This window comes from Phocoena phocoena, chromosome 20 (genome assembly GCF_963924675.1).
Source record: "Phocoena phocoena chromosome 20, mPhoPho1.1, whole genome shotgun sequence".
NCBI lineage: Eukaryota > Metazoa > Chordata > Mammalia > Artiodactyla > Phocoenidae > Phocoena > Phocoena phocoena.
The window spans coordinates 41,621,725-41,633,750 of record NC_089238.1 but is presented as its reverse complement, the minus strand read 5'-3'; the positions used below and the strand labels follow the sequence as shown (position 1 = coordinate 41,633,750).

The window sequence follows — 12,026 nt, the reverse complement described above, 5'->3', positions numbered from 1 at the left end:
GATGGGACAGGGAATTCAAGGGAGGAAGGGCACTGGGCCATTACTCACAAAGCAGCTCTGGGCCCCCCTTGCCTGACTCTGGTGCCCCCTACTGGGCAGCTGCAAACACTACCCTGCTTAGATCGGTACCCACGCGCACAGCTATGGGCAACTGAGGTCTAACCCTGCGTCCTCTGCAGGGGTAACATGGCTCACAACAGCCACGGCAACCTCGGTCTCCTGGCCAGCAGCAAGCTGGGCATGCACGGAGAATGTCTTTCTTCTCTCCTGAAGGTGGACATGGTATTTTACCTGGACTGTTTTGTTGTTCAGAACAGTGAAGTCATCATCAGTCAGCAGGGCCGACTCTTGCCCAGGGCAGTCCGTGAAAACTACTGTGGGGAAGGGAGGAAAAGAGTATTAGGAAGGAGGGGCTTCTGGAAGATACCCCATGGGAGCCAAAACCTGAAACAGCCCCCTGACTAGATCAAGGACTATTGCAAGCCACTGTAGAAGGAGACTTGGCTTACTTTCTCTGACCAGCAATGTGATCAAATATGAGTTTCAGATGGGCTTCTGAGTTTGGTCTCAAGAGGGCGAACCACTTCCTGGTTTGTGGGCCGAAGAACCAAAATCATAGCTATTCAGCGACATTAGCCCCATGGAGTCTCACGAGACATAGAGTTGACCCAAGGTCACAGCTGGAGGCAGAAGATTTTAAGCATTTCCGAAGGCTATGAGTCTACATATGCGCTGTATGCATCCTGCTACACCGTCACCCACACAGATCATTCTGGATAACCTCGGGGTGTTTCAGTCTGTCATGTTCCTTCTGAATCCTCCCTGCTTGGCCGCCCTTTAAACAAGCACTCTGAGTTAATAACTACTATTCGTTAATCCGGAGACTGGGCCCATTTCATCTTTACAACTATGCTGCCAAGTTAGGTACGAGCTCCTTTACAAAGATGAGAAAACTGAGGTTCAGAAGCCAGGTCAGCCTGACTCCAAGGCATACGCTAGAGAGTATTCACAACCAGTGTTCTTACCCACCCTTCCTTGTGGCCAAAGCATGGAGTCAGGAAACCTGCCAGGGGCTACAACTGGGCCCATCGGCAACATGCCCTGACCCAGGCGTTCCCATAACGCTGGCCCAGACACCAGTGCTCAGCAACATACTAGGCTGCAGGACGACAAGGACCAGAGGGACAGTGCTGTGCCATGGAAAGGTCAGCGTGAGCGCCCCCAACTGCCCTTTTTTGAAAAATTGTCCTTTAGTTTCAGATGATGACGACAATTGTTTTAAATAATCCTTCCCTAAAATAAGAAAGGATAACAGATGAGGGTTTTTAAACTACAAAAGTAATGTGACAGAAGCAAGAAGAACTACACTCCTGCAGCCTGTGGAACAAAAACCACATTCACAGAAAGACAGACAAGATGAAAAGGCAGAGGGCTATGTGCCAGATGAAAGAACAAGATAAAACCACAGACAAACAACTAAATGAAGTGGAGATAGGCAACCTTCCAGAAAAAGAACTCAGAAGAATGATAGTGAAGATGATCCAGGACCTCGGAAAAAGAATGGAGGCAAAGATCGAGGAGATGCAGGAAATGTTTAACAAAGACCTGGAAGAATTAAAGAACAAACAAACAGAGACGAACAATATAATAACTGAAATGAAAACTACACTAGAAGGAATCAGTAGCAGAATAACTGAGGCAGAAGAACGGATAAGTGACCTGGAAGATAGAATGGTGGAATTCACTGCTGTGGAACAGAATAAAGAAAAAAGAGTGAAAAGAAATGAAGACAGCCTAAGAGACCTCTGGGACAACATTAAATGCAACAACATTCGCATTATAGGGGTCCCAGAAGGAGAAGAGAGAGAGAAAGGACCAGAGAAAATATTTGAAGAGATTATAGTCGAAAATTTCCCTAACATGGTAAAAGAAATAGTCACCCAAGTCCAGGAAGTGCAGAGGGTCCCATACAGGATAAACCCAAGGAGAAACACGCTGAGACGCATAGTAATCAAATCGGCAAAAATTAAAGACAAAGAAAAATTATTGAAAGCAGCAAGGGAAAAACGACAAATAACATACAAGGGAACTCCCATAAGGTTAACAGCTGATTTCTCAGCAGAAACTCTACAAGCCAGAAGGCAGTCACATGATATACTTAAAGTGATGAAAGGGAAGAACCTACAACCAAGATTACTCTTACCCGGCAAGGAGCTCATTCAAATTCGATGGAGAAATCAAAAGCTTTACAGACAAGCAAAAGCTAAGAGAATTCAGCACCACCAAACCAGCTCCACAACAAACACTAAAGCAACTTCTCTAAGTGGGAAACACAAGAGAAGAAAAGGACCTACAAAAACAAACCCAAAACAATTAAGAAAATGGTCATAGGAACATACATATCGATAATTACCTTAAACGTGAATGGATTTAATGCTCCAGTCAAAATACAAGGGCTTGATGAATGGATACAGAAACAAGACCCATCTATATGCTGTCTACAAGAGACCCACTTCAGACCTAGGGACACATACAGACTGAAAGTGAGGGGATGGAAAAAGATATTCCATGCAAATGGAAATCAAAAGAAAGCTGGAGTAGCAATACTCATATCAGATAAAATAGACTTTAAAATAAAGAATGTTACAAGAGACAAGGAAGGACACTATGTAATGATCAAGGGACCAATCCAAGAAGAAGATATAACAATTATAAATATATATGCACCCAACATAGGAGCACCTCAATACATAAGGCAACTGCTAACAGCTATAAAAGAGAAAATCGACAGTAACACTTTAACACCTCACTTACAACAATGGACAGATCATCCAAAATGAAAATAAATAAGGAAACAGAAGCTTTAAATGACACAATAGACCAGATAGATTTCATTGATATTTATAGGACATTCCATCCAAAAACAGCAGATTACACTTTCTTCTCAAGTGCGCATGGAACATTCTCCAGGATAGATCACATCTTGGTCACAAATCAAACCTCAGTAAATATAAGAAAATTGAAATCATATCAAGCATCTTTTCTGACCACAACGCTATGAGATTAGAAATGAATTACAGGGAAAAAAACGTAAAAAACACAAACACATGGAGGCTAAACAATACGTTACTAAATAACCAAGAGATCACTGAAGAAATCAAAGAGGAAATCAAAAAATACCTAAGGACAAATGACAATGAAAACATGATGATCCAAAACCTTTGGGATGCAGCAAAAGCAGTTCTAAGAGGGAAGTTTATAGCTATACAAGCCTACCTCAAGAAACAAGAAAAATCTCAAATAAACAATCTAACCTTACACCTATAGGAACCAGAGAAAGAAGAACAAACAAAACCCAAAGTTAGCAGAAGGAAAGAAATCATAAAGATCAGAGCAGAAATAAATGAATGAAACAAAGAAAACAATAGCAAAGATCAATAAAACTAAAAGCTGGTTCTTTGAGAAGATAAACAAACAAAAAGTAATGTGAACATGATGAAGTATTCAAACAGTATATAAGAGTATAACATTAATAAAAAAAGAGTATAACATTAAAAAGTAGAATTCCAAACAATATCCAGACTATACAGTGAACTCCTAAAACTCAAGAACAACAAAAAACAAACAACCCAATTAAAAATAAGTAAATAAAAAGGCAAAGGAGTTGAAAAGACATTTCTTCAAATAAGGTATACAAATGGCCAATAAGCATGTGAAAAAATGCTCAATATCATTAGTCATTAGGGAAATACAAATCAAAATAACAATGAGATACCACTTCATACCTACTAGGGTGGCAAAAAAAAAAGTAAATAATGAGTGTTGGCAAGATGTAAAGACATGGGAACCCTCCTGCACTGGGAATGTGAAATGGTGCAGCCACTGTGAAAAACAGTTTGGTGGCTCCTCAGAAGGTAAACATAAAATTACCACATGATCCAGCAATTCTACTTTTAGGCGTATACCTAAAAGAACTGAAGTAGGATCTCAAACAGATACTTGTACACATATTTTCATAGTATCACTATTCACAATAGCCAAAAGATGGAAACAACACAAGTGCCCATCAAGAGATGAATAGATAAACACAATGTGGTCTATACATACAAGGGAATATTATTCAGTCTTTAAAAGGAATAAAGTTCTGACACATGCTGCAACATGGAAGAATCTTGAAAACATTATGCTAAGTAAAATAAGCTAGTCACAAAAGGGCAAATACTGCATGATTCCACTTATATGACGTACCTAGAATACTCAAATTAATAGACATAGAAAGTAGAACAGAAGTTACCAGGGGCTGGAGAGAGAGGGGAATGGGTATTTATTGTTTAATGGGTACAGAGTTTCTGTTTGGGATGATGAAAAAGTTATAGAGACAGACTGTGGTGATGGTTGCACAACAATTTGAACGTACTTAACGTCACCGAATTGTTTAAAATGGTCAAATTTTATGTTATGCATATTTTACCTCAATAAAAAAAAAAGTAGAAGTCTGATGTGGGAGTGTAAAATGGGATAGTCATTTTGGAAAACTGTCGAGCAGTATTTGCTGAAGCTAAATATACACCTTCCCCAAGACCCAGCAATTTTACTTTGAGGTATAGACCCAACAAAGATACATTCACTAAAAGACAAGTATTATAATAGCCACAGCAGCACTGTCTATAATAGCTAAAGACTGGAAATAGCCCAAATGTCCATCCAGGTAGAATGAATAAAAATATGGTGGAATATTCATATAATTAAATGAGTCAACCACAAGGACATACAACAACATGAATGAATCTTACAAACATGGTTGAGTGACAGAAGCCAGATACAAGAGAGGACACATGTATGATTCCATTAACATGAAGTTCAAAAGCAGGTAAAACTAACTTGGGTGAAAGAACTCAGGACACCGGCCATCTTTTGGGGAGAGGCTTAGCGCATGGAGGGGAGGAAGATGGAGGGCTTAAAAGCATACAGAGCTGCCTTCAGCTCCCCAGAGCCCCAGAGCTCACACACAGAGGCAGGTTCCTTCATGGGAAGGCTGGAGTGTGTCCCTGAGAAAGAGAAGATTGCTTAGATACCAGCCCTGCCTCCTTGACGACATCCTCACTGAGGAGTCACGAGCTGTGACAACATGCTCGGCGGTGGGAGGAGGGGAAAGAGGGATCTCAGCCTGAGTCAGTTCCAAAGGGTCCCAGGGGCAGGGAGATTCCCAGAGTGACCTTGCCCTTTACCTCCAGCACACAGCTTTGTACTCTCATCTTCTGAGGAATCTTGCTTTGCCTTTGGGCTAAAAAAGACAAGGAATGATATGTGGCAGAGTTTAGATCATCTTAATACAGGGCAAAATTTAAATAATCTATGGGGCATGCACTCCATGGATTTTTTATCCAGCTATGCAAAATGTAAGCAGAAAGTAGAACTGCATATATAGTATATGTAACTATGCATGGGAAAAAATTTTAAAAAGACTGGAAGGAAATGAAGCTTCCCTATGACTGGGGTTACCAGCTACTTATTATCTTTATTTTTCTGTAGGTCCAAGTTTTCTCTTAACATGAATTGTGTTCCCCCCTCAAATTCATGTGTTGAAGTCCTAATACCTCAGAATGTGATTATATTTGGAAAAAGGACATTTAAAGAGGTGATTAAATTAAAATGAGGTTATTAGGGTGGGCCCTAATCCAGTATGATGAGTGTCCTTATAAGAGGAGGAAATTTGGACACAGACAATTACAGAGAGAAGACTATTTACAGACACATTGAGAAGACAGCCATCTACAAGCTAAGGAGAGAGGCCTCAACAGAAACCAGCCCTGCTGACACCTTGATCTTGGACTTCTAGCCTCCTGAGTTGTGACAAAATAAATTTCTGTGTTTAAGCCCCCAGTCTGTGTTCCTTTGTTACAGCAGCCCTAGCAAATGAATACAGCAAGCATCAATCTCAAGAGTCGAGAATCCCTCCCATCATGAATTACTATTATTAACAGCTAACATTTGTGTGTTTTTTAAAAATCTGTATGAATTTTAAAAATAAATTTATTTATTTATGGCTATATTGGGTCTTCGTTGCTGTGTGAGGATTTTCTCTAGTTGTGGCAAGTGTGGACTACTCTTCGTTGTGGTGTGTGGGCTTCTCATTGCGGTGGCTTCTCTTGCTGCGGAGCACAGACTCTAGGCGCGCGGGCTTCAGTAGTTGCAGCGTGTGGACTTCAGTAGTTGCGGCGCACGGGCCGTGGGCTTCAGTAGTTGCGGCATGCAGGCTCAGTAGTTGTGGTACACGGGCTTAGTTGCTCCGCAGCATGTGGGATCTTCCTGGACCTGTGTCCCCTGCCTTGGCAGGCAGATTCTTAACCACTGCGCTACCAGGGAAGCCCTAACATTTGTATACTTTCTCATTTAATCTTCACCAAGCACCCTATAAAGTAGATTTTAACGCCCATTTTCTAAATTGGGAAAATGAGGGGTTAAATGCATTCACTGAAGTTACATAGCTAGGAAATGGAATGGCCAGAAGTGGTACCTAGACCTGTCTAGATTGAGTTGTTTATAGAATATGGTTATATTATCTTTCTGACACACCTGAGAATTTGTTTTCTTATTTCCTCTCTAACCCCCATTACCTGTGGTCCTTCTCCATCTATTGAAATAGCAAAGATTGATTTTTAGATGCCCAGTGAGGCAGTGTGATACTTGGAGAAAAGTACTAGATTCGGGGATAATAAGAGTAACTCTCTTACAGGTAGTTGTGAGGTAGTTACAGGTAGTTGTGAGGATTAAATGAGAATAAGTGTAAAGAACTCACAAATAGGATGCATTATGGCCAGGTTTGCTGTTAATACTATTAATAGTGATGGAGACCCCATCTTGTGCAGGCACTGACTTTAACTTGATGGGTGATCCTGGGAAACACACTTGAATTCTGTGGGCCCCAGAATCAACTGTTTGCTGAAGTTTCTGTTTTGTTTTGTTTTGCTTTTTGGCCATGCCGCATGGTTTGAGGGATCTTAGTTTCCTGACCAGGGATCGAACCCGTGCCCTTGGTAGTGAAAGTGCGGAGTCCTACCACTGGACCTCCAGGGAATTCCCATGTTTGCTGAGGCTTCGAGCCTAAGGCCTATCTTCCCTTAGTTTGAAGGGAGAGAAGCATGTTATAAAAAGATGTATTCAAGAATAGTAGGGGCTTCCCTGGTGGTGCAGTGGAATCCACCTGCCAATGCAAGGGACACGGGTTCGAGCCCTGGTCTGGGAAGATCCCACATGCTGTGGAGCAACTAAGCCTGTGCGCCACAACTACTGAGCCTGTGCTCTAGAACCCACGAGCCACAACTACTGAAGCCCACGTGCCACAGCTACTGAAGCCCGTGTGCCACAACCACTCAGTCTGCGCTCTAGAACCCATGTGCCACAACTACTGAGCCCGTGTGCCACAGCTACTGAAGGCTGCACACCTAGAGCCCGTGCTCCACAACAAGAGAAGCCACAGCAATGAGAAGCCCGCACACTGCAACGAAGAGTAGCCCCTGCTCGCCACAACTAAAGAAAGCCTGCACCCAGCAACGAAGACCCAATGCAGCCAAAAATAAATAGATTAGTTAAAAATAATAATAATGGGACCAAAGACACTTTCTCCTTGATGTAAAAAGAAGAAAAGCTTAAAAGGGAACACCTAAACTCACTAGGTGATTCAGCATTGCTTAAAGCTGTGTTAAGGACACATGCAAAGGTCCCTCAAAACTCTGTTAGTTGGAACCATCAGCATGTTGATGCAGAACTTGAATTAACTTATTAGGAATTTAGGTTTTCTCATTTGGGAGATGAAAATTAGACTTCACAGAGTCATCCTGAATATCAAATAAGATAAAACCACAAAACCACAAATTTGTAAACCCCAGAACTTTATACGGACTCATAACACATGAGGAAATGGGGGTTCAGAGGTGAGATGGCTTGCCCAACATCATACAGCTAGTGAGTGGAATTAATTAGAACTCGGGGTGGTCATATTCTAAAGTAAGGTTCTTCAACACAGCATCCATCAAGAACTAGTAGAGTGTTTCCTAAGTGCCCAATATTCTTCTAAATACTAGGGATGCATTCAGGGAACAAAATGTGTATCTTCAAGTACCTTTAAGTTCTTACAGGATACTGCCTCCTGTCCAAAATCACCTTTCCACAGCTATCTACCAAAGTAATCAATAATGCATGGATTGTAATAGCAAAAGTCCAGACAACCTAAATGTCCATCAATGACAGATTAACTTTGTGTAATGCTAACATCCATACGAGAACACTGTGCAGCCATAAAAAGCTGTAAAAGATAAGGAAGCCCCTATGTATTGACGTGGAACGATCTCTAAGACATGTTGTTAATTAAAAAAAAAAAAAGATATGGGGACTTCCCTGGTGGCCCAGCTGTTAAGGCTGTGTGCTCCCAATGCAGGGCGCCTGGGATTGATCCCTGGTCAAGGAACTAGATCCCACATGCCGCGATGAAGATCTCCAATGTGGCAACGAAGATCCCGTGTGCTGCAGCTAAAGACCCGGCGCAGCTTAACTAACTAACTAATTAATTTAAAAAGATATGGAGCAATGTAGTCTATGCTAACATTTGTATTTTAAAATAAATACTTCTGGAAGGTGACCCCAAAAAACTGGGTTTATGGGTGGAGAAGCTAGTAGCTAAGCAACAGGAAAGAGACTTTTTACTGTGTACCCTTCTGAATTTTGACCCACACGAATGCATTAGCTATTCAAACACTGATAAAAAATAAAAATTAACTGTCACTTTTCCCATTCTTAAAACAGCCCTCTTCCTAAGGGAAGGTCTTCAGCTAGCAGAGGGGCTGGTCAGATAAGCCTGTCAGGTTTTTCACTTAATGAGTACCTCTCAATGAACTCTCCAATCCTGTCCCACCAAGTTACCCAGCAGGGGGCTAATGCCTTAATCCCCCAAACTCTAAAAGCTGCCAGAAACCCAGAAACCGTCTTCCTGCTGTCTACAAAATCTGCCCACCAGGAATGTATGGTACACTTCACTACGGTGTTTGCTGGCACATTTCCATTGTTTTATGGGTCCAAACATTTGTAGCACAGTACTGGGCTGTCCATCTATTCTTAGAGGGGACAGTGCCAACAATCAAGGAGAAGTCAGTGGTCAGGTACTTCAATTGTACGTGCCTCCCACGCAGGCTGCAACATTCCAGCTGCCCCATCAGCCCTCAGCCACATTCAGCTGGGTGCAGAATACAACCAAGGGGCATGAGTCAGGCAGGCAGGAACAAGCTTCAAAGACACACTCTGCCCGAGACACCCAGCTAAGTGTTTTCTTATCCAAGTCCTCAAAAAACAACCCACAAGGTAGATACTACTCCCCTATTACTGACAACTCAGGAAACAAGAGACTGCCCTGGGGTTGAAGTGCCTCAGGAAGCAGCTTCAGAGAGGAGAGCAAAGTATACGAAGCCCCACAACTCGGAAGCAGCAGGACCAGATTTCAAATCCTAAAGGCAGAGGCAGATGAGTGATGAAGAATATGGGATTTGGAGTCCAAAAGACTTGGGTTCACATCCATGTCGTGTGAACGTACAGAAGCTGTTTTCTCATCTGGAAAATGGGAATAATACCTACCTCATAAGATTATTGGCAGGAATAAGTGGGATAATGTTCACACAGCACTGAGCACTGTGTCTGGCCCAGAGTAAGCCCTCAATAAGAGGGACCTTTAGCCTACTCACAATTAACCAGGGCTTCTGACTCCAAGTCCATGCCTCTCTCTACACCATAGAGAAACCATCTCTCAGAGTGGGCATGGGGTTAGTTACAGCCATGTGCTTTACCTAAGGGCTGAAGCATGGAAGGGAAAAGGGGATACACAGAACCAAAGAGCATAACGGGGAGCTGGCTCAGTCTGCGTTTGGAGAGGACTGTTTCGTAGGGGCTGCTCCATGGTTTATTGGGAGAGGCAAAGGATGGAGATCTCACAGCCAATCTGACCTGCCCAGGGAAACTCGCTGAGGTACCTGTAGAAACATGAGCAGTTTTCTTTGTAAGCCATGAGTCACACAGAGGCTGGTAAACGGTAAGCCCTGGGGCAGATCATTACAACTTCCTCCCAGATGCTTCTTGGCACTACTGGCTTGTATCACTGGTTTCAAAATGAAGTTGATCTGAAACCAGGTCTCATCATTACTCACCCTCCTTCTACCCTACCTTCTCACAGCTAGTGAAGGAAGCTGATTCCCATTCCTGACTGCAGCCTAGCTCCACAAGGCCACAAATCTTGGCCAAGTCATGGAGGCATGAATGGGCTCGTGTCAAACTCTTTCTGGGACAAGTTGGTGAGCACTGACGAGCACATGGGGCAATAGTTCAGATCTTAAGGCTGAAAAACAGAGACGTAAACATAGCTCTTATTTCCATACCCACCTAGGACCTTAAAGTCATGTGACAGCTTTAAACTCAGTTTCTTCCACAGAGATTCTGAACCAAAAAGTCGATGAACCTGATGAAGATGTAGGTATTTGTACCACTATAAACTGATAGGTTTCAGCACTGAGTCTGAACATACAATTCCTACAATACTGTTGGGGAAGGGAGTTAGTAACCTGAGACAGCTTCTAGAGATTTTTTTTTTTTTTTTTTTTAATCAGAGCCTTGTGTATCTGCACTAGATAGAAACATCCAAGGGAACCAGGAGTCCCCGGCCTGTGCTCAGAGCTTCTCTCTAAAGACCATCCTGCCAAGCCTGGCCTCAGATCCTGAGCTGGCGCCACGATAAAACTTGGGCAAGAAGGGTTGAATCCCTGGAGTACTAGAGCTGTTGAAAGAAGAAAGCTTTTTAAATAGACTTTTAAGAATTAATGGATATTAGGCTGGGAACTCATCCCAGGCCTGCTTTTAGGTTGGAATTGCCTAGACACTTCCAAACTCTCAAGGAAACACCCATGAAGGTCAGAAGCTTGTCTTCTCAGCCATGACATAGAGGTGCTATGTAGTCCCAATGTCCAACCTTACTGGATGTTCTGGCAAAATAAAACCACCCAACTCTCAGGCGTAAATGTCCTTCAAGTGATCAACACTTGATCACTTTATCACTCGACAGTTTTCCTATTGATCTTTGGGCATTTTAATGAGAAGGGAAGAGTAATATCAGTTTGAAAGTGTTGTGGCCAAAAGGCATCTTGTTGGGGAATGAGGGAGACACTGTCAAAGGTGCTTCCATTCTAGCTTGGTCTAGAGACACACCTAGTTTATAAAGTAAACAAACTTGTCCTTGTAGCTATCACTACTTTCTGTTAAGGGACTGGGATAAGAAGGTGCAAGGGGAAAGTATGTGGCATTGCCTTGAAAGAAGATTCTGGCATTTTCCTGAGTAAAACTACCCGTAGAAAAAAGTTCACTTACTAGGAAATACAAATTAAAAGGACAAATGTTGTGAAATACTTAGGGAATGGATGCTGCTATACATTGTTAGGGGGTGGGGGAAAGGTATATCGACAAAAACTTTTGCGCTATTAAGCCTTAAACAAGTCCTTCGACCCAAGAATTGTGCCAGGAAGTCATCCAAGATGTGACAAAACCATACCTGCACGGATGTTCATGACTGTTGCTTAGTGTTTTAAAAAAAAAGTCTCAACAACTTAACTTTCAACAGAATACTTAATTACGTGTGCTACAGTCACTCAAATGTCTCATCTACAGCCTTAAATATTGTAAAAAAGTATCAAGGGAAAACAGTGCTCTGCTCAGGGGAAAAAGGTCACAAAACAGCCATTCATTCATTCATTCATTCACTCACTCACTCATTTACTTATTTATTTATTTATTTATTTATTTTTGCGGTACGCGGCCCTCTCACTGTTGTGGCCTCTCCCGTTGCGGAGCACAGGCTCCGGACGCGCAGGCTCAGCGGCCATGGCTCATGGGCCCAGCCGCTCCGCGGCATGTGGGATCTTCCCGGACCGGGACACGAACCCGTGTCCCCTGCATCAGCAAGCGGACTCTCAACCACTGTGCCACCAGGGAAGCCC

At 42.6% G+C, this 12,026-nt stretch overlaps 1 protein-coding gene across 1 annotated transcript in view; it reads right to left on the bottom strand.

Moving 5' to 3' along the window:
• The window catches only part of CDH3 (cadherin 3), a 44,041-nt gene that overhangs the window by 16,916 nt on the left and 15,099 nt on the right, over positions 1–12,026 (bottom strand). Inside the window, exon 3 of the mRNA XM_065899638.1 lies at positions 292–374. Within this exon, the coding sequence (XP_065755710.1) occupies positions 292–374 (83 nt within the window). The remainder of the gene's footprint in view (positions 1–291; positions 375–12,026) is intronic.